The sequence below is a fragment of the Ursus arctos genome, unplaced genomic scaffold, assembly GCF_023065955.2.
Source record: "Ursus arctos isolate Adak ecotype North America unplaced genomic scaffold, UrsArc2.0 scaffold_4, whole genome shotgun sequence".
NCBI classification, from domain to species: Eukaryota; Metazoa; Chordata; class Mammalia; order Carnivora; family Ursidae; genus Ursus; species Ursus arctos.
This window is the reverse complement of record NW_026623056.1, coordinates 36,763,960-36,785,028: the sequence shown is the minus strand read 5'-3', so window position 1 is coordinate 36,785,028 and position 21,069 is coordinate 36,763,960. Positions and strand designations below refer to the sequence as shown.

Sequence of the window (21,069 nt, the reverse complement as noted above, 5' to 3'; positions counted from 1 at the left end):
TGAGGTAATGGTTGGGTCTGTCAGGTGGACCTTGCAGAATGCTGGTGTCTTTTCAACACAAAACTTCCACTGCATCTTCTAATCCCCTGAGGACCAGAGGTAATGATGTGTAGAGGCCCATTGAATGCCATGTAGCTTAGTGGTTAAGAGGGTTTTGGAGTCCTAGCTTTACCTCTTATTAGCTGTGGGACCGAGGCTAAGCACTTAATTCACTTAGTTTTAGTATCCCTATCAATATGGGATTAACAATCACACCTCCCTCATTCTGGGTATTGTGTGAAACAGCACGTCAACCACCAGGGAAACTGGTGCCAAGAGGGTGGTGTAACGCATTTAGTCACAGTGCTCGTCCGTGCCTATGCCTGGTTTTGAGCTCTAGGCTCTGTCTGACTTCATTATGTCATGTTGTTTCCAAGGTCCCTTCCAAAAAATAAAAGGGAAAACGAGATATAATTGGGAGGGCAGAGGGGAGTGCATTCAAAAGGAAAGGAGTTGGCCCTTGTCTGTGGCCAACTAGGTTGCCATAGTTGACAAAATGATCTTATCAGTGAAGTGATGTGTCTGTTTAAACACCAAAAGAAGCAATTGCTTCTCCTTTGCCCCCAGTCCTCACCTCCTCGGTTTCCTTTCTTCTCCACTCTTCAGCCCCAGGCAGGCAGGTAAGGCCATCGTCATCCACAACTGGAATGTCTCTGATGGAGCCATTTCTTACCCATTCTTTGTCCTCTTCTAACACTTACATCCATAGAAGGTTGTTTTTGAAAGCGACCATAAGTAGACTCATTATAACATTAAAAAATATTAAACTCGGAGTTTAACTCGTTTATCATAAAATATGAAAATTAAGAGGCAAATGGGAGTAAAAGAGCACGTAAGGAAGGATTTGAAGCAGGTCATGCTCAGAAAGACCTCTGGGGATAATTTATAACCATCACCCCTTGGGTGTCTCTCTGAGATAGTCCATTCTGAGATGGATGTACCTTGAATTTTGTTAAAATATATTAAGCACCTATTAAGCGCAGTGATCCTGATAATATATATGATAATAAGCTGACTGGTTGACACCTATTAACTAGACTTGTGTCTAGGAGAGACTAGAAAGAGTATGAGGCATTTAATTGGGGATGCTTGTCGTCACTAATGAACAACAAGAAACAGTTTAATAAGTTCTTTGGCATTAAAAATGCCACCAAAATTTCAGAAAAGTACAGTCTCTGAGATAAAGCTACTATGTAGTAAGAATGGCTCCATTCTAATGTATGCTTTACATACATTATATTATTTGGTCCTCACAACTTGTTGGCATTATAATCCCTATTTGACAGATTAGAAAATTAGGTCAGAGAAGGTCAGTAACATTCTCAAGATCACACAGTACCATATGTCTAAAAATTGTGTTATATACACTTTTTCTTAAAGTCATATTTTCCTCTGTTCAAATTATGAAACAGCATAGAAGGAATTGAAGACATAGACATCATGATATATATTTTCTTCTTACAACAATTAAGTTTACTTTTATTCTTCTTTTTAAAGATTTTATTTATTTATCTGAGAGTGAGAGAAAGCAAGAGACAGACCACAAGGGGAAGGGGAATAGGAGAGGGAGAGGGTGAAGCAGACTCCCCGGTGAGCAGGGAGCCTGATGTGGGGCTGGATCCCAGGACCCCAGGATAATGTCCTGAGCTGAAGGCAGACACTGAACCCACTAAGCCATCCAGGTGCCCCTACTTTTATTCTTCTTGACCAAACTGTAAAATATCATTTTGGGCACCATTAGTATTACAGACTTATTTTCCAAATGTGCTCTGCTTTTTAAGTAAAATTAGAAGAAACCCCAATTTTCAAACAGGTGTGAGTACGTTAAGAACCACCGTGTGATTTTAGATACGAATGCTAATTCCTAAACATTAGTTATCATTTCTTAACTAAAGTGCTTAGAATGTTTAAAATGCTACATATTCATGTGGATTTCTCAAGGATATTAGAGCATATATGAGATATGTTCTTTGTACATATTTAAGCTTGTATGTATGTATTTTAGATTATATGAATACTAAGAACAGTATACATAGTGTATGATATTTACATATTATTTCCTTTTTTTGAGGGAACTTAACCCTCACAATTACTAAATGTACATAAAATCTAAATAGCAAATATAACTTATATCAGTACAGGTTTGACTAAGCTGTTCTTTGCTCTTATGATATGGGAAAAGAGAAGAGTTAGTAAAGAAATACAAGCGTTCCTCAAGCCCCTCTTCCCTAAAACACATTCCATCCAATCTCCTGAACCGGCTGAAATATCCATCTCTACCCCCACCCCACCATCCTCTCAATGCAGTGGGAAAGTCGGTGGGTAATTGGGTCCAGATTGGAGATGTTTAAATATTCATGAGGCTGGCAGGGGACTGGGCGGGGGTGACTGTCTAGAATAGGGGTGGGGGCTGGGGAAATGATTAGTCATTGAAAGCTACTGAACAATTCTGAGAAAGAGAAGAAAAAGACAGACGGGGGGGAAAGGGGGAGAAAAGAGGGGAAGAGAAGCAAGAGGAGAGAGGAGAGAGCCAGAGAGAGAGAGGGAGAGGGAGAGAGAGCGAGCGAGCATGTGCGATGAGCAGTAGCTGTGGACCTTACAGTTGCTGCTAACTGCCCTGGTGTGTGTGAGGGAGAGAGAGAGAGGGAGGGAGGGAGAGGGAGAGCGCGCTAGCGCGAGAGAGCGAGTGAGCAAGCGAGCAGAAAAGAGGTGGAGAGGGGGGGAATAAGAAAGAGAGAGGAGGAAGGAGAGAAGGCAGGAAGAAGGCAAGGGACGATACAACCATGCTGTGCTGTATGAGAAGAACCAAACAGGTAGAGCTAAAGATTTTTACTTCTTGCTGTTGTGAAATTACCAGACTACAATATTTCCCTGTAAAGGCAGGAAAAAAAAATATTTTAACTGCTTCTGCTCTGGCCATGGTGCGCGCGTTTCCTTAGCATATGGTAACTGATGGTTGCAGCCCAGCTTTTATTCCATTCTGTCTTTCATGCTCTGGTTTGGGAACGCTGCTACTAATTAGGATGAGGTTAGAAAAAAATATGCCTGTTTGGCTAGAAATAAGATTTGGGGGGCTCTTGGCGAATGCTCAGCGTTTTAGGTCTCTGGTTTTGCGGGTGTGGGTACAGAAAGGGGTGTGGGGAAAAGATGTGGACTCTACCTACAAGATGGGGAGGCAATCCTTTACATTATTTGCAAAAAGCGGGGTCGAAGGAAACATGTTCAGTAATGAGTGTTGCTTGTTCTGTCGTACAATTTTCTCACATGTGCTGCGGAAGAAGCCTTATTTCGTACATGCATGAGCTTCAAATGGGCGCAGGTATTCATGGAAAAACATGTGAAGGATTTATTTATTTATTTTTCAATGAATGAATGAAACTGCGATTTGGAAGATGTTTTTTAAAAAAGAGATTCTAAAGACAACTGGGGCTGGGGGAGAAATTGGCCGTGTGGAGGGGGAAAATCCCCTTCCAAAGATCCGTAGCCGATTGTGCACCAGCTGGTCGGAGGAGAGAGTGGACCACGCCCCTAGGAGCTTTGGGCTCCGATGGGATGGGAAAGACGAGCCGGGTATTACCTGTTGGAAATCAGGTCTTTTCCCTTCTCCCTACCCTTGCATCTTTCCGGGGATTGTCAGTGACCGGAGACGGACTAACATTTTGGATAATAAGCATGGTGACTCATTTTCATCAGAAGAGGGACACATACAAGCTTAGTGAGAATCCGCGTCCCTTCCTCCCTCCCTCCCCCACTACCCAGGTTTCTCTTCTATTTCAAATTGCTCACTTATTTCTTGAAAGACATTTTAGAAACTTGATTGGGCTGAGGGTGGGCAGGAATGACGAGTTCAGTATTCTGCAGCAACCGACATTCTCCACATGAAGCTTTCAAACATTTATTGGAACATGTTTGAGTGATTTTGGCGAAGGTTAAAGAGAAAAATGGGTGTGAGATGGGGGTGAGTGTGCGTGTGTGTGCGCGTGTGTGTGCATACTCGTGGGAGGGGAGGCAGGTCTTGGTCAAAAAAGCCCTTTGCAGATTGATTGCCTTCGGGGTGGGGTGCAAGAGATAGGATTCGGGCATTATTCCTGTGCAGGTATTGGATATTGGGCAATTTGTAATACACTCGCTGAATCCGAAGGGGGTGGAGGGGAGTGGAGAAGAAACAGCCTGCCAGCTTTGCACATTTAGCCATCGCCCTGGAAGGAGGGGTGGGTGGCGATGAGGATGAAGGAGGAGAGGAAGGGGAAGGGAAGCAGAAGCAGAATATCAGATCAGTGGGTGCAGGGGGTGGAGAGGCATGGGAAAAAATAAATAAGGTAAAGCAAACAAACAAAATTTTAAAAGTAGCAGACACCCCGGGGGTTTGTGTGTGGTTTGTGTAGGGGTGTTTGAAAAAGGGCATGGGGGTCTTACATGCACTACTTCCCTAAACTGCTATATGGTTCCAGAGATTGATGCTTCCATTGGCTCGTTTTTCAAACCAGGACATTTCCTTTCCTTGTCTTCCTTCATTCTAATACATAAATGCAATGGATACAGGTGGCTGGGTTAAGTATACTGTCAAGGAAACGTTCTGAGGTTACCCCACTGGTGAGTTGAGGAAATAAAATTTAGGAAGGCGGAGCCCTAAGGAAGCCAATGCTATTCATTAAAAAAGGTTTAATTTTGGATAGAAAAATATGCCGGTTTACAACTTTTTGCCACCCCATGTAGACACATACAAGTACACACACACCCCCTACGACAAAAGAAACCAAGCATAATTTTAGGAAGGGAATCGAAGCTAAAAGAATTCCCTTCCCCAAAAGGGGGACAGCTGCCTTCGCTTGGGTTCTATCTCACTACCAGCCTCAAGCATTCCCTGTGATGTGCAAAGTGATAAAGCTGAAATCGTGTGTTTAGGGAGTTGCAGAAATTCGCATGTAAATGTGTGGAGCATCCGCATACTTCATGTACAGCAGTCACGCATGTACTCTGCACAGATCCCACATGCCCGCGTGTGTTTTCGCATAAATCATATTCAAGAGAGAAAATGAAAGCTATAGAAATTGTCATATTTGCCCATGCATTTTATACATGTGTGTGAAATGGCCATGTGCCCTGTTGAGTACTGTTGTGTATCATTCACGTAAGTCAGTATTTAGGATACCATTAAATCAGACAGAAGGAAATGGTGTATTCAGGGCGTGGGCTCCACACTACACTGACTGGCATTTATATAGCATGAGTACTTAAGTCTCACACAGGTTTCCTGCTTGTGGGTGAAATGATCTTCTATCATTCAGGGCAGAACCCGATTGTGTTTATCCTTCTGCCATCTATTCATCATCCTAGTCCTTAACAGGGAATAAAACAAGGGCAAAAACCTGCAAAGGTCTAAACTCTGCCACACCCATGAAATCCAGCAGAAACGTGGGAGGGGGCTGGAGGGACTGCACTTCCTTCCTCTTCCACTTGAGCCGCATAAAGAAGCAATCTTAGATTTCTGAGTTGTAATACATGGCCAGTGGGTGAGAAGAAAGCGTAAATGATCTTTATTAGCCATTAATTACCACTATGGATTATTATAGCAGGAAGAAGAGAATGGGAGTGGGGTGGTGATGAGAACATGGTAAAGGAGTGGGCAAAGGAGGAATAAAATAAAAGAATCCCTGAGATTTTATTGGTTTCTGATTTTCAAATGTCTTGGGGCTAACTTTAAATAGCTTAATTACCATGCGTATTGCAGATGATGAAAAACTTGCAAGATGTGATCTGTGTCCACAAAGCCAGAAAGCTGAGGTGCTTCCTTTGTTTAAAAATAAGGATTTTAAATTGTAATTGAAGTGTAAAGAATACCAGTGCAAGCAAGTAGCCCCTCTGTCCCCCACCTCTCAACCCCACCAACATCTGCTCTTTTCCTCGTGAAACAAATAATTCTTATCTGAGAGAGTGTGATCTGTGGTTTGGAATTCCAGCCTCACTGCGCCTTTCCCTTGCAGTGTTGGAAAGGTGTGGAAGGATGCCGCCTTGCTGCTTGGTGCAGACGATTCCGCCTAGTGATAAATTGGATTCCTCCTAAATCTCCCTGAGCCACACCCAGTGTCACCCAGGGACTAAGTAAATTAATTAAATGGAGGCATTCTACTTAATATAATTGAAACTGGTTTTTTTTTTTCCTAATGGTGATTTCTATCACATATTTCCAAATTTAAACAGACGAAGAAATCATTTAAGGGCTTTTTTTTTTTTCTGCCAAATTATCTGGACTTGCAGAGAACCTTAGAAAATTCGTGGTAAATCTAGAAATGAGTTCATATCTAGTGACTGTAATTTCTTCTGAGCCATGCCAGGGTGCATACACAATGAGCCCAGCTCCTTCATGCTGTCAGTCTGCAACTCAGTTCCCCCCTCCACACCCAGGCTGAGGCAACAGGGATAAGAAGATGTAGGGTTAATTTTCTCTCTTGCTGAGTTGGCAAAACTACAGAAACCTCCTTTCATGTTTTATGCGAAAGGGCAGAGCTCCTGTTCACTGAGAGGGAGAGTAGCTTGGGTCTCCTTTGCCTCCGTCGTGGTGAAATTGTCAGTGCAGTGCCTGGGGCTGATTAATCCGCGTACTTCAGTTTTACCTGACCCCAGAAAGAAGGGGAGGTGTCTTTCGGTCAACAGGAGCGCATATATATTAACCAAATGTTCCCCTTGTTCTCAATGATAGAGTGAGACAAGTCTAAAATCTTCCTCTAATATGAAAGGAACATTTCAAAGGATGCATGTACGCAGGTCGTCTCAAGAGAAGATACAGCATTTAATTATTCACTTCCCTATTAGCTCTCATAGAGGCATTCAGGCAACCAAGCGTGTCTGTTATCAATCAAGAAAGTGATTGTGGGCAATTCTCCCTTTTGAATTTCTGAAGTGTGGTCGGTTGCCTCTGCACCATTGTATTGAAGTCCGCTTAACATTCTCTGAGGTGTTGGAAAGAGCACTGTGCTGGGAGTCCTCCGTTTATGCCACGTACTCATTCTGCGATCTTGAATGAATCACATAATACTGGGCTTCAGTTTCCTCCTATAAGATGGAGACTAAAAAACAAAACAAAAAAATAAATAAAAACCAACCAAACAAAAACCCCACTTTGCTGACCCTACAGGGCTTTTGGAGGGATTAAACAAAATTCATGTGAAGACAAAATCAATACAAATGTAAGAAAATTTTCTCTCCAAGTTGTGTGATGCGAGTCTTGGCTTTGGATTGCCCATTCGTCAGGATTGTTGTGTGCCTACTGTCAGTGAGCAGTTCTTCGGTGTCAGGGTGATTCCTTCTCTAGCATTCCTCCTCATTCACTATTCCATTTACTTTAATAAAGCTTCTGTTCTCGTATTCTAAAAAAGACACCACCTCCAGGGACTCTTTGGTTTCCATCATACTTGATACCGCTTTGGCGTTTTACATTGTTGTCCATTTCTCTTCCTGAATTTCCTCACTTGGCCCCCATGAGAGCAGCCCTGGCTCTCCTCCCTTTCAGATATGCTTTTCTCAGTCTTCCTGGCTGACCTTTTTACTCTCTTCCCCTCAAATATCAATTATCTTCTTGTTAATGACCTTGATCCACTTCTCTTCTCATTCGACACACTAATTCTAGGTGGTCTCATCCATGTTGGAAGTTTTAACCACCATGGTGATTTCCCAACCTGTAGACCAGATATCTTTCCTCAGTGCCCTCTCTGGGTATCACTAGGTCTAGGTATTTCAGAGACACCCACACTCATGATGTACAAAACCAGACTCTGTGTCTTCTGTGTGGTACCGCTTAGTCTTCCTCCAGATTCCAACCCTTATGCTCTAATACCATCTACCCAGCTTCCGAGCTCTAGGAACCTGGGAGTAATCTGAAGGCAGTCCTTGCTTTCAATCCTCATGTCCAGATACTACATTTTTTGATTCTCTCTAAAAAGCTTTTGGATCCATCCTTTGCTTTTCAACTCCATCACAAATAACCTGGTTCTGACTTTCATTACCTCTCATCTGTACCAAGGCAATAGCTTCTTGCTTGGACTTCCTATCTCCATCTTGCTCTCTTCCAATTCTCCTTACGTAGAACATCATGCTTATCTTTACCTAATGCAAATCTGGTCATATTATTTCCTTTGTTCAGATCCACCAGTGGTCCCCTGTTAACTGTAAGCTAACAAAGTTCTCGGCATGGATGACATGATCTAGTCTTGCCTATCTTTCTAGTCCCATCATCAAATACCCGCTCATCCAACCTGATGATACCACATCTAGATTTCAGGCCTTGGTGCTTTTGCTCATACTGTATATTCTGCCCGCATGACACTTCCCTCTCTGCCTGGAAAATTCCCATTTCCTCTGTCAGAGTTAGCTCTTTGGAGCCATTCTTGACCTCTCTACGTTCCACTTTCTTCGCAACCATACTATGTTTCGTAGCATCACTATTAAATCGCTTGTTACATTATATAGCTTTTTTTTTCATAAACTAGTGTTTCTACTGTGAGCTGCTTGGGTGGAATCTTAATTCTTTCTCTACTTCAAGCCTATCACGACGTTTGACACGTACAGTAACTGGTTTTATCTGTGGATAATATGTTTCCTAAATGAATATAAAACCAGGCTTACGAACTTTCCATAAATTGTGGCATATCTAAATGGATGGAACCACTAGTAGATTTTGGTTTAATCTGTCGGCATCAAATTTTGAGATGAAGCTAATCATCATTGATTCTTATTATTGACGTATAAATATGACAACCGTCAGTGTTTAATGAAAGCAGGCACAAAATGAGCCCATTTATATTGCAGTTCTCCAAACTACCGCAACTGGTGCTATCTGGAAACCTCCGTTCAGTGTCCTCCCCCACCAACCCAGCAAACTAGTCCACCCTCTGAGGTTAGCAGAGTGCCAGGTTAGACACACGGTTACCAGTCTTGGATCTTCCATTGCCCTTCCTTTAAGACCCCACAATGCTTACACATGGTGCTTTGCTCCACAACCATTCCAAGTAGAACTTGACTCAGTCTCTCGCTACTTAGTTGATTTACTTCATTGATACACAAATTTCCAAAAATATGCATAGTGTTGGCCTGTGCCCCATGGTCTGTACTCAAGAATCAATATTACCTTCACTTGGGTTTCTTTCCTTCCCACTGAAGTATGCAATTACTATTCCACAAAGGAAAATCTCTCATGGAGTTAAAAGGAGGTTGAATGGTAAGTAGCCCCTCAAATGTCTGTTACAGGACTGAGAATCAGATCAACTTTATCTTTCTTACATTTGAATGGACTGAAGGGATTTGGATTCTGAAGTAGGCCTATTGTAGTTAATATAGGGCAAATTGCAACCATAGTTCTCCATGAAATTGCTCTTTGTCAGACTCTACGTAGTTTATTTTCTCTGACTGAATTGCCAGGGCCTTGAGAAGAGCAGTAAGACAAAATAATTTATAGGTGAAGTTTGTCTTCAACTGCTAAAGCTGGGTAATGTTTTCTAATCTCCACAGCCTTATTCCATATCTTGCTCATTGCTGTCAATCTCTTTCAATCTCTTTCTTGGAGTTTTTCATTTTTTCTCCCTCCTCAGGTCCAGGGGGAGTTTTCTGATTAAGTAATACCGACCCATGCATCAGGCTATGAAAAGAGAACTTCAAAAAAAAGAGTGTTCCTTTCAACTTTCCAAAGAGGTGTTTTAGACAGAATAGATATTTTAAGCTATGTCTAGCACATAGTAGCTTCCCAGTAAAAAATATTAATTGAAGGAATAAAAGTAGGAAGAGAGAGGGGGCACCTGTGTGGCTCAGTTGGTTGGGCTTCTGACTCTTGGTTTCAGCTCAGGTCACTATTTCAGGGCCTTGAGATGGAGCCCTGGGTAGGGAGGGCCTCCCTGTTCATCAGGGAGTCTGCTTCTCTCCTTCTCCCTCTGCCCCTCCCCCTATTCGCTTGTGCTGTCTCTTTCTCTCTCTCTCTCTAAAATAAACAAATAAAATCTTAAAAAAAAAAAAAGTAGGAAGGGAGAGATCATCATAATGGATAGTGGGCCATTAGGAGAGATGTTTTGGAGCAGACTATTCCTGTGAGCTTACTTAGAGCTGGCTTTGTGTAAATGCGAACTCAATTCCATTGGTCCTCCTCACAAGAGGGTTGTGGTCAAAGTTACAATTCCCTTTCCTGTTGGCTTAAATCAGAGTGGCACACTTGCAGAGAGTTTGGGTTGTAGTATGAGAGTGTGACCCTCCAGATTCCCTATCCTTAATTATTTGCAGATCTTATTCTTTTAGATGTTCTTTGTTTAATGTCCTGTTTCATGTCTTTGTAGTGAAATAAACCCTTCCCCTGAGTTCTAGACCTGGCTCCGACAATTGCTTGTCGTGTGACCCTGGGTAAGTAACTTATTCTTTCTGAGCCTCAGTTTATCCATCAATATAGTGGGCACATAAAAAGAACACTCCAAATCCTGACTTGCCTTTTCTACTAGATTGGTGCGAGGCTCAAATAAAGTGATAAAAATAAAAGTGTTTTGCAAACAACGTGTTTTTCAAGTGTAAGGTATTATTAACTGAGGAATTCCACATACTGATACCCAAAGTGTTCATGGTTCTATGCAAAGAAGTACCCTTGCTTTCTGTATAAACTATGTATATATAATATATATATATATACATATTCCATTCCCACCTCTCCTCTCTTATTCTCTACAGAGTAAGTAGTAACCATGCTAATGGATGGGAGCATAGTATATCTTTATCATTTCCTTCAAAAACTTTAGTGACAGAATTTAAATAAGCCAATGTTCAAATTGTCATGCAACCCCAAGCGTCAGTTCAAATGCATTTAGGAATTTCCACTATTTTTCTTCCTATTTTTGTCTGTTTTAGCCTTTCCTTCACATTTAGATTTCTTCTCTTCTCCATTTGCTAAACTGGCTGCCTTTCCCCCATCCGCATCCCCACCCCCACCTCACTTCTAAACCGGGTCCGCAGCACTCAGATTACCAGGCATGCTGTGCTCACATTCATCACATGAGGGCTCAGTCAGGCAGAAGAATAGGCATGTGGAGCTGGTTGGGAGCTACTGACAATGGGGATGAAGCCTGATTGGGGGAAAGCACAGTTCAAAGATTATCACCTGAGCACCATTTTCATACCACTTCAAGGTTCCTTGATGCATCAGGAATTAACCTTGATCAGAAGAAGTGATACGCAGTCCTGAACCTTTTCCAACCCAATGCCGTATATAATCTTAGAAACTCTCAGGATCTCTACAAAGGGCATTTCAGTTCTCCTGTGTCCCTGATTCATGACATAAGTTACAATTTAATAAAATAAATTTATCAAATTGTCATATAGGCAATGGAATTTTGTAACCCAAAGAATTTGATTTCTTAATATATGGGTAATATTTGAAAATATTTTAAAATGTAATAATTGAATCAAGTTTGTCCAGGAGATTCTGTTTCTCCTAGAAGTAAAAGTCTAATATAGAAAAATTAATTTGCATATTTTGGAAAATCTTCCGTATGTCGGGCTTATGTAGAGTTTAATAGAAAGGGATATTAACTAGAAATTTCAAAATAAGCTGGTGTCCAGAGGGAAACAATAATGTCTTTGATTTTGTTTATAGTTTAATAAGGGTCAGTATCACCCTCTAATCCCTCACTCCAGCTACCTCTCTCTCTGTCTCTTTCTGTCTCTCAGTCTCTCTTTCTATATCTCTCTCTTCACACACACACACACACACACACACACACACACACACACTTCTATCATTTATGTGTACTTTGATGGGGTATAAGTAACAGAAACCAACTTTAAGTTTATGAAAAGGATCTATCAAAGGGAAACTAGATATCACACAAAATTAAGAAGTTGAACAGCCAAGCTTATAGAAACCAGAGTAGATCTAGGAACCAAAAGAGCAGGAGTTCATAGACTTTATTTCTGGAGCACTGAATTCAAAGCACTCGGTTACTAATCACCTTAGCTTCTCTATCTCACAATTCAAAATTCTAAATGAGAGATAAATATATATATATGTATATATGTGTGTGTGTATATATCATCTGTTCATATTCAAAGGGAGAGAGGATACAGAGAAAGAATGAGAATGATGGATCCAGTTGGTCCTTCTTGGATCCCCTAGTTACCAACAGACCAATTACCTGTCATTGGAGGAAGGGCCAAGTCACACTCCAGATGATTTCTGGAGGTCCACACCTGTGAATCTAGTAAGAGAGTAAATTGGCTGAGAAAGAGTCTCTGGTATATACATGTATATGTGTATAATAGGGTGGCTACCCAGATCAGGGGGGACTTACCTCGGATGTGGTGGGTCACTAATTTTTCCCATTGGTTGCTTTCTGTTTGTCCTGTATTGCATATTCCTCTTACTGGTAGGGTCGTCATCCCTGATGATTCACAAAGGAAGCAGTAACCACACAGATAACTGGTCCCATAAAAAAGAAAGGTTAGGGCAAATCACCACACCTGGAACTGGTAAGTGCTGGATTTTCAAGCCAGGAGCTGAACTCTGGCAAGTACTACCTGTCTAAGAAGAATAGTAGCTACCATATATTCTTGCTAATCTCACGTAGGGTAGCTTTGCTCTAGTTTTTCTTTTTTAGTTTTTGGGGTCCATTTCTGCAAAAGGATTGGGCAGTAATAGGTCTAAAACATCTCCCTTGGATGCGTAGCAGAGAAATGCTACCCCTTGATATTAGTCATCTCATTTTGAATGTCCTTGAATTAATTCCAGCAATAATCATCATATTTATCTATTTTTAGCAAATTGGCACTTTCTAAAATATTGAGTTGTTGTCTCCATATGCACTAGTTTGCTCTAAATGTAGAATTTTGGTAATTAGCCTTACATCCATTATTTATAATCCCAGTTCCAATAACTATTCAGAAAGTGTTATTTTTGTTTTGTTTTGTTTTTCAGAAAGTGTTATTTTTAAATGAAAATTTGAAAGACCCTAATATCTTCCCATTAATGGCTATATAAAAGAACTAGTTGAGGAAAGTAAAAAATAAATTAATTAAATGATCTCCAAAGGTTAAGCAATAATTGGCTGCTTCAGAATCTAAATATAAATGGCTTCAGAATCCCTTAGCACAACTAGCCTAGAAACTGGCCTAGAGTAGGAGCTATTAGAATGCAAATCCTCTTTCCACTCTTTGTTTTGGTTCAGAAACCAATTTACCTGGTTGGGGTATAAGACGAGAAGTAAAATCTCCTAATCACCAAACTAGATCCTTAACAGCTATTCCAAAGATGCCTTCCACAGTTCCATCTAAACTCCAGTAGGGGCAATTGTCTCCATTATTTACCTCCCCACCCCACCAATCAAAACAGAATTACTTTAAAAAGAAAATTCTCAATTTCTGATAATTAAATTGCAGTTAAATTTCTGCGTGTCGTATTGAAGGCAGCTCGATTTAGCTCTTCAGACTCTTACATGTAAGGCTGGGGGTGGGGTAGCAATAGGCGTTGGGTATGATTTGGTGGACATTGCATTTGAAAGTCCTTTCTCTTTAAATCACTTTTAAAAAGGTGTTATTTTATTTGAGGGATATAAAGTAATAGTGAGACTTTATAAGTGACCCATCAACAACTTAACCCCATTTCATCTTTACCTAGGCATTTGGAGAATTTTTCTTCGTTTTATTAGATTAATATTTCTCAAAACTTCTGAGATTTTCAAAAGGAAGGAGAGCATGATATCATCTCATTTAAAACAACATTCGCTTTTTGTTTAGTCAGATCTGACGTGGGGGTTTGGTGTATTCAAAGGTGTTTTGTTCTGAAGAGTACCTTTTGCAATCTTCCCTCAACCTTACATCTCAAGGACTTGTTTACTCAGATCACCTGGGAAGGCTACTCTGGAGAAATCAGGTTGGTATTTAGTATTCATTTGAATAAGTCTTTCATGCTAATATAAATTCAATGTTCCTCATGGCTTTGATTGCCTTTGATTGAAAGACACTGGGGTGATAGCTTTTGATAACTCAGCCAGATTTGTGCTCCATACTGAGAGCTGTATAGAAAACGTGAAGACCTAGTTTCTTGCATATTCTTTCTTCCATCTTGAACTTCATACCTTACACCTCTGGGGTGAAACCAGTATAGAGGAGGAAATGAAGATTACTGTAATTGAAAAGGGAGGAGGAGCTGTAAAACAGAATTACTCAGTTTGGAATTGGGCCATAACCCTCTAGTAAAAACTGTCATGGGAACTTTAATGACCACAGATGGCTCCGACTTCACTTCTGAACGTCAGCTGGAAGATGCAATAAGCCCACAGTAAGCCCAAGAACATGCGTATTCAGGAAAGAATCCAAGAAGTTTGGGCATTAGTATACTTAAGTATATTCAAGCACACTCAGGACCAAATTCAGGTTTATCCTCATTTAAGCAGGAAGAAACTATTGATTCTTTTATTTTTTCTTTTTTTAAGATGTTATTTACTTATTTGAGAGAGAGAGAGCAAGAGTGAGCCAGAGCATGGCACAAGGGGAGGAGCAGAGGGAGAGGGAGAAGCAGGCTCTCCGCTGAGCAGGGAGCCCGATGTGGGGCTCCATCCCAGGACCCTGGGATCATGACCTGAACCTGAGGCAGATGGTTAACCGCCTGAGCCAACTAGGCACCCAAAACTATTGATTCTTGACTTAAAAAAGAAATGCAGATTTGGTCATCACAGGTATTGCCCTATTTTACACAAGACTGTATCTTTCAGTACTTAAGGGTTTTTCTGCAGGGCTCTCCAGTTCTATGTTATCATTCTAGTGACATTGGAAACTGATTGGCTTGTGAACAAACTGAAATTTATTTTAGTAAATATATTTTATCAATATTGTTACTTTGACTGAACTTGGGTATATTGTAAAAATTCATCCATAAAGAACCAAACTATAAGAACCATAGGAAAACCAACAGAAAATTTGACTTTCCCATAATCCAAGATTTTCAGATACTAGAAATATTTTTTTTTCCTTTTATTCTTTGTTGGTGCCTCAGAAAGTCTCATGTTAAACTAATTATCTTCTCCCTAGATTAGAACTCTGACTCCTCTACTGTTGATAATATCTTTGAGAGATACCAGCACATTCCCACTTTCCCAGCTCATAACCTGGGAATAACTGATTATTCTTCCTTCCCTCGCAAAAGCCATAGTGTTGGCTACCAAATTCTACCTGCGGTATCTTTCACATCTGTCCTTTCCTTCTTCTGCCAGCCTTTTTCAACCAGCAATCTAAAAGACAACCAAGCCCTAAGGCCCATGATTGTACATAATGAACTACCCTCTTTCCTGTGCATCTAGACTGGTACTGGGAATACATCATCCTTGTGGACTAGAGAAGATCGTCACTCAACTCAGGCATTTGTTTTCTGTGGTTCAGATGAGAAGCTCCGGGTGAGAAAGCCTGGATAGCCACTGAAATTCCTTGCTTTTGGCATTGGCTTTGCCCACTGCCTGTTGGTAAATCTTATATGTGACTCCCCTTTTTCTCAAAAGGTCAACGGCATTTCTTTGTTTACAGAGTTAATTCCAATCTATTTATTTATGATTGTTTCTAAGGGCTCCTCAGAATCTGGAACCAGTCTTTTATTCTTGCCTTGCCTTCTACGGCTTTTGCCATTGACTAGGCTTGTGAATTTAAACAAATTTAATCTCCCTGAGTTGTCTTCTTTAATACAAAACAAGAATATTAGACTAAGTTGTGTCTAAGGCCTTCGAACTTACAAAATAACATGTTCTGTAGCTAAGCTTCCTCTCCACTGTGGCATCCTGTCCCAGCCAGACCTAATATGAATTTAAGTATTAATTCCCTTGCACTTTTCTTCACTGTCATTCCCACTACTTCCTAAGTCCCCTTTCTGCCTGCTTCAGTCGCACCCAACCTAAGTCCTGAACCAAGCGTTCTGTCCTTTCGAAGGCCCTTCTGACGCCCACAGCTCTCTGGGACTTCTTCCCGTTAGATCTACAGGAGCATACACTGTATACTACCTGTGCCATTTCTTCAGCCTACATTAAACAGAGCCTTACTTAACTGGCCATGTGTGTTTATACGCACCTGATTTCTCCCAGCTAGTTACAAACTCTTTGAAGGTAAGTTATCAAGTTCAGGGTCTGGTTCAAGAAACACATATTGATTGAAATCTTGATATCTGCTCTTCAGTAGCTCTGCATTAGCCTGCAGTATACAACACAAGTAGTAGTCCCAGTAAGCTCTGGGAAAAACAAGCGGAGCTGTCGTTTAGATGTCTCACTGGGACATCTGAAACCATGAAACCTGTCTTCTCTCTTGAATATCGTTACTTTCTTGGCTTCTATAATGCCTGTTTTAGCTGCTTTTTCTCTCTTGCATCTTTGGTTGTATATTCCTTATTTCCCCCCACCCTTGGCTCCTCTTTCTCTACTAACTGAAAAGGTGCTGTTACCCAGCCTACTGTCCTTATTCTTGTATGTTCTTCCTCAGCAGAAGCTCCATGAGTAATCTAATTGATGCCCACAACTCCTACGTGGGCTAGTGGGTCTCAAATTCTCTAGGTTCTCCAGTCAGACCTACCTCGTGGGGTCCAGACCTTTATATCTAACTCTCCCCTGGAAATCTTCTTCTGATGGCCAACAGGATCCCCAATCTCAACATACCTTAAAGATGACTCATCATTTCTTGTCCCCAAATCTCTTTTCCTTTCTCATCCATTTAAAGGGAAACAGAATCCTGATTCATTTCTCCCCTCTCTTTTATCATTAGATGCTACTATTTTTTTCCAGTTTCTATAAGTAAAAAGCCCCTTTCATTCTTCCTTTACCTCACTTTCTTTTTTTTTTTTTTTTAAGATTTTATTTATTTATTCGACAGAGATAGAGACAGCCAGCGAGAGAGGGAACACAAGCAGGGGGAGTGGGAGAGGAAGAAGCAGGCTCATAGCGGAGGAGCCCGATGTGGGGCTCGATCCCATAACGCCGGGATCACGCCCTGAGCCGAAGGCAGACGCTTAACTGCTGTGCCACCCAGGTGCCCCCCTTTACCTCACTTTCTACCTCAAAAACATGTCTTGGCTCTGTCCACTTTTCTCCATCTCCTCTGTCATTGCTAACCCACTCATCTCTCACGGAGACAAATGCAATAGCTTTGGGCTCCTGGGTGGCTTAGTTGGTTGGGCATCTGCGTTCGGCTTGGGTCATGATCCTGGGGTCCTGGGATTGAGTCCTGCGTCTGGCTCCCTGCTCAGCAAATAGTCTCCTTCTCCCTCTGCCCTTCCCCCCACTCAGGCGCTGTCTTTCTCTCTCTCTCTCTTGCAAAACTAAATACATAAAATCTTTAAAACAAACAAACAAAAAACTCAAATGCAATAGCTTTCCCTTCTAATCCCTTTCCTTAAACCTCAGTCTCTTACAATTGTTCTCTCCTCAGTAGCCAGAGTGGTCCTTTATAAAGGGTCTATCAGATCATGTGACTCTCCCACTTAAAACTTTTGATAGCTTTTGGAGTGCCTGTGTGGCTCAGTCAGTTAAGTGTCTGACTCTTGATTTCTGCTCAGGTCATGATTTCAGGGTCTTGAGATCAAGCCCACATCAGGCTCCGTGCTGGGTATGGAGCCTATTTAAGATTCTCTCTCTTTGGAGCACCTGGGTGGCTCAGTCAGTTAAGTGGCTGCCTTCCGCTGGGGTCCTGATCCCAGGGTCCTGGGATCGAGCCCCACATCAGGCTCTTTGCTCAGTGGGGAGCCTGCTTCTCCCTTTGCCTGCCACTCCCCCTGCTTGTGCTTGCTCTCTCCGCGCTCTCTCTCTCTCTGTCAAATAAATAAATAAAATAAAATAAAAAAAGATTCTCTCTCTTCCTCTCCCTCTGCCCCGCCCCCCAATCACACTCTCTCTTTCCAAAAAAACAAAAACCAAAAAAAACCCCACTTTTGATAGCTTTCCATTCCACTTAGAATCAAAACCAAACTCATTATCACCAAGGCTTATAAAATATACTCTTGGTCACCAAGTGTACTGGACTTTTATTTTTAAAACTCATCACACAACATTCCTTCTTCAAGGCCTTTGCGTATATTACTCCCTCTACCAGGAATGCTCTTTGGCCTTTACTTGAGAGGTCGGTCGTCTGTGGCAAATACCTCTGAGTGGTGTGCAGGAAGTCACTTTCTAACACATCACCCAACTTCTTTTATTTTCTTTTTAGGATTGCCCTCAATCTGATTTTTTAAAAAATATTTGCTCGTTAAATTTCTGGTCCCTGCTTATCTCTTTGACCTTCAAAATCTCCCCCTCTTCATATCCTACACTCCATTGCAATTGTATAATTTCATGGAATAACCCATATTATTTCATCTTTTCCTTTTCCTGAACACTGTTCCTTTTGCCTGGAATGTCTTCCTTTCTCTTCTTTTTATATAACACATTTCTTTTTTTTTTTTTTAAGATTTTATTTATTTATTTGACAGAGAGAGACAGCCAGCGAGAGAGGGAACACAGACAGAGGGAGTGGGAGAGGAAGAAGCAGGCTCTCAGAGGAGGAGCCTGACGTGGGGCTGGATCCCAGAACGCCGGGATCACACCCTGAGCCGAAGGCAGACGCTCAACGACTGAGCCACCCAGGCGCCCCTATATAACACATTTCTAATTTATTTCCATAATGTGGCTGGAGTGGTTTTCTTGTGGAGACTCCTCATCCTCCAGGCAGATGTGATGATCCTCTCCTTTCTGCCATTGTTGTGTTAGTATATATTTGTGCTACAACTTTCAACAGACTTTATTTTAAATACTTATTTACATGAATGTCTGTCTCTTTCACCAGGAGCTCCTTTAAGGTAGTAATCACGTTTTGTTTATTGCCTCTATATAGCCTAGTTCAAAGCTTTGCACATACTAGGCTCCCATTAAATAAAAGTTGAGTAAATAGAGCCTATGCAAATGGACAAATATCAGTGTCTAGTGAGTAGTATGTGATGGCTCTATGGCAAAAGTCTTCTAGTTCCCACCGATCAATCATGGAATCTGCTCACTCTGACACAGTTTCTAATTGGGCACCTAGTAGATATCTCACAGAGCTAATACCACACAGACTTGGATTTCACCCAAGTGGTGCCAGCTAGTTGCTTCGGGAAATAACAGGCACCATTTTGTAGAGAGATACTTCCACATTGACAGGAAGACAGCCATACTTGACACTATGAACTTCTTATGATCTGGGCTAAGGATGATAGCCATTTAAAATATATTGCTATAGTCTTTTTAACCCATTAATCTTCCTCTTAAGCCTAGTGCTAAATATCAGCCCTTTACTAATACCTAGAGCTGGTGTCTTCTGGTACTGCTCCCACAGGAATCTTGGTGAGGTTTCATATCCTTCCTCTTTGTTAATGATCTGACCTATATATCTGTATGTACGTGTACACACACTCCTTCTCCTTTCACTCTATTAAATTTCTAGTTGCAAAAAAAAAAAAAATCATGTTTAATTGTTTTTCCTGGTCCCTGTATATGTGCTTCCGTAAACATCCATCTGTCTGATATTGTTGTATTTATCCCCAAACTGGTAAACAAATGGGAAGATACTAGTCCATTTACCTACAGGGGAATGAAGAAACAAATGGCCAGGTAATCATTGAGTTAGCAACATCTACCTTATGTCTCTTACACACAAAAATATGATTCCTTCTGGGGAATGGAGACGCAAAGAAACAGGATCTCCTTTGGAATTCTGGAGAGGGAGATTTTTCAGTTTAGTCTGTCTCCCTTTTAAGAATGCTTATGAGAATCAAGAAAGGAGAAGAATGATCCATACACGGATCCATGGTCACTAGGGAAGGGGGTCTCTTTAAACCAAAGGTCACTTTAAAGGGGGGCGTCCCTTTAAACCAAAGCTAAGTAACATAAAGATTAAATATACATTTTTGGTCTGGAAAACCTAAACACTCTTTCAAATTTATTTCTTTAGGAAATGATATTCTAGGTCTCAAGCTGCTAACTTGCAAAACAAACTTTGGAAACACATCTCATTTATAGGTTGGGGTAATGCTCACTATAAAGTCATATTTGGGAAGGACCAAAAGAAAATAATTTGCCTGCTTAGGGATGGATGAACATACGGAAGGCAAGATGAAGCAGACTTCAGCTGAAAAAAAATGAGTCACTTTTCTCAGTTGTACATTTTTTATTTTGGTGATTATGTGGGAGGTGGAGAAGATGCTTGAGTAGTTTGGGTTGCTGAGAGAGTAGATGAGAGAAGCAAGTATTCAACATTGGAAAGGTGGGTTTGGTGGGATATGGTAGAACTTTGAGAGACCCACCACACATAGGTGGAGCCACTTGGAACCATTTCTAGAAGAGGATTCATTTTCCATCCCACTGACCTAGCGATATATTTTTTGCTTCCACTTTCCACAGACTTTTCCATAGACTGTTCTCTCAACAGAACCCTTAATAGGGTGGGAAACCATTTTCACATCAAGGCTCTGGGCTTCTCAATTGATTTATACCCAGAGACACTGCTGTGTCAGGCCACTATAAATTTTAAGTTGCCAGTAATTTTATCATACTCCAGGAATAGCCAAAAATTTGGGTGGTTCTGATTAAACCAAATTTCAGCCACATTGGAGATAAGGGAGTTTCTCTCTGGATTCCAGTGGAAGGTCTATAAGTCAGCCTTATGTTGGTACAAGAAGACTAGAGGATAGAATAACAAAACCTTCGAAGCATTCTGTACATACAAGTTTTTATTATCTCCTAACATTAAGTGGGCTATTTTCTCCACCTGAAATACTTTCTTTTCCTCCATTCTGCCAAACCATGTTCTGCCTCCAAAAATTCTGTTGAAATATCACCTCCTTTATAAAATCATTTCAGACATTTCTTCATTCCCCATCTGGTTCCATACTGCAATCACTATAGTAACCTCCCTAGTAATTCCTCCTCCCCCATATTGTTTGTGTATATGGGTGTATGTTGCATAAATATACATATAAACATATGCATACGCAGAGAAAGAGAGAGCATTTATATACATTTTATATGTGTA

The 21,069-nt window shown here is 41.1% G+C and overlaps 1 protein-coding gene across 1 annotated transcript in view; it reads left to right on the top strand.

Annotated features, from left to right (window-relative positions):
* The first annotated feature begins 2,777 nt into the window (after nt 1-2,777).
* GAP43 (growth associated protein 43) overlaps nt 2,778-21,069 on the top strand; it is a 98,787-nt gene continuing 80,495 nt past the window's right edge. Inside the window, exon 1 of the mRNA XM_057306649.1 lies at nt 2,778-2,852. Within this exon, the coding sequence (XP_057162632.1) occupies nt 2,823-2,852 (30 nt within the window). The 5' untranslated portion in view covers nt 2,778-2,822. The remainder of the gene's footprint in view (nt 2,853-21,069) is intronic.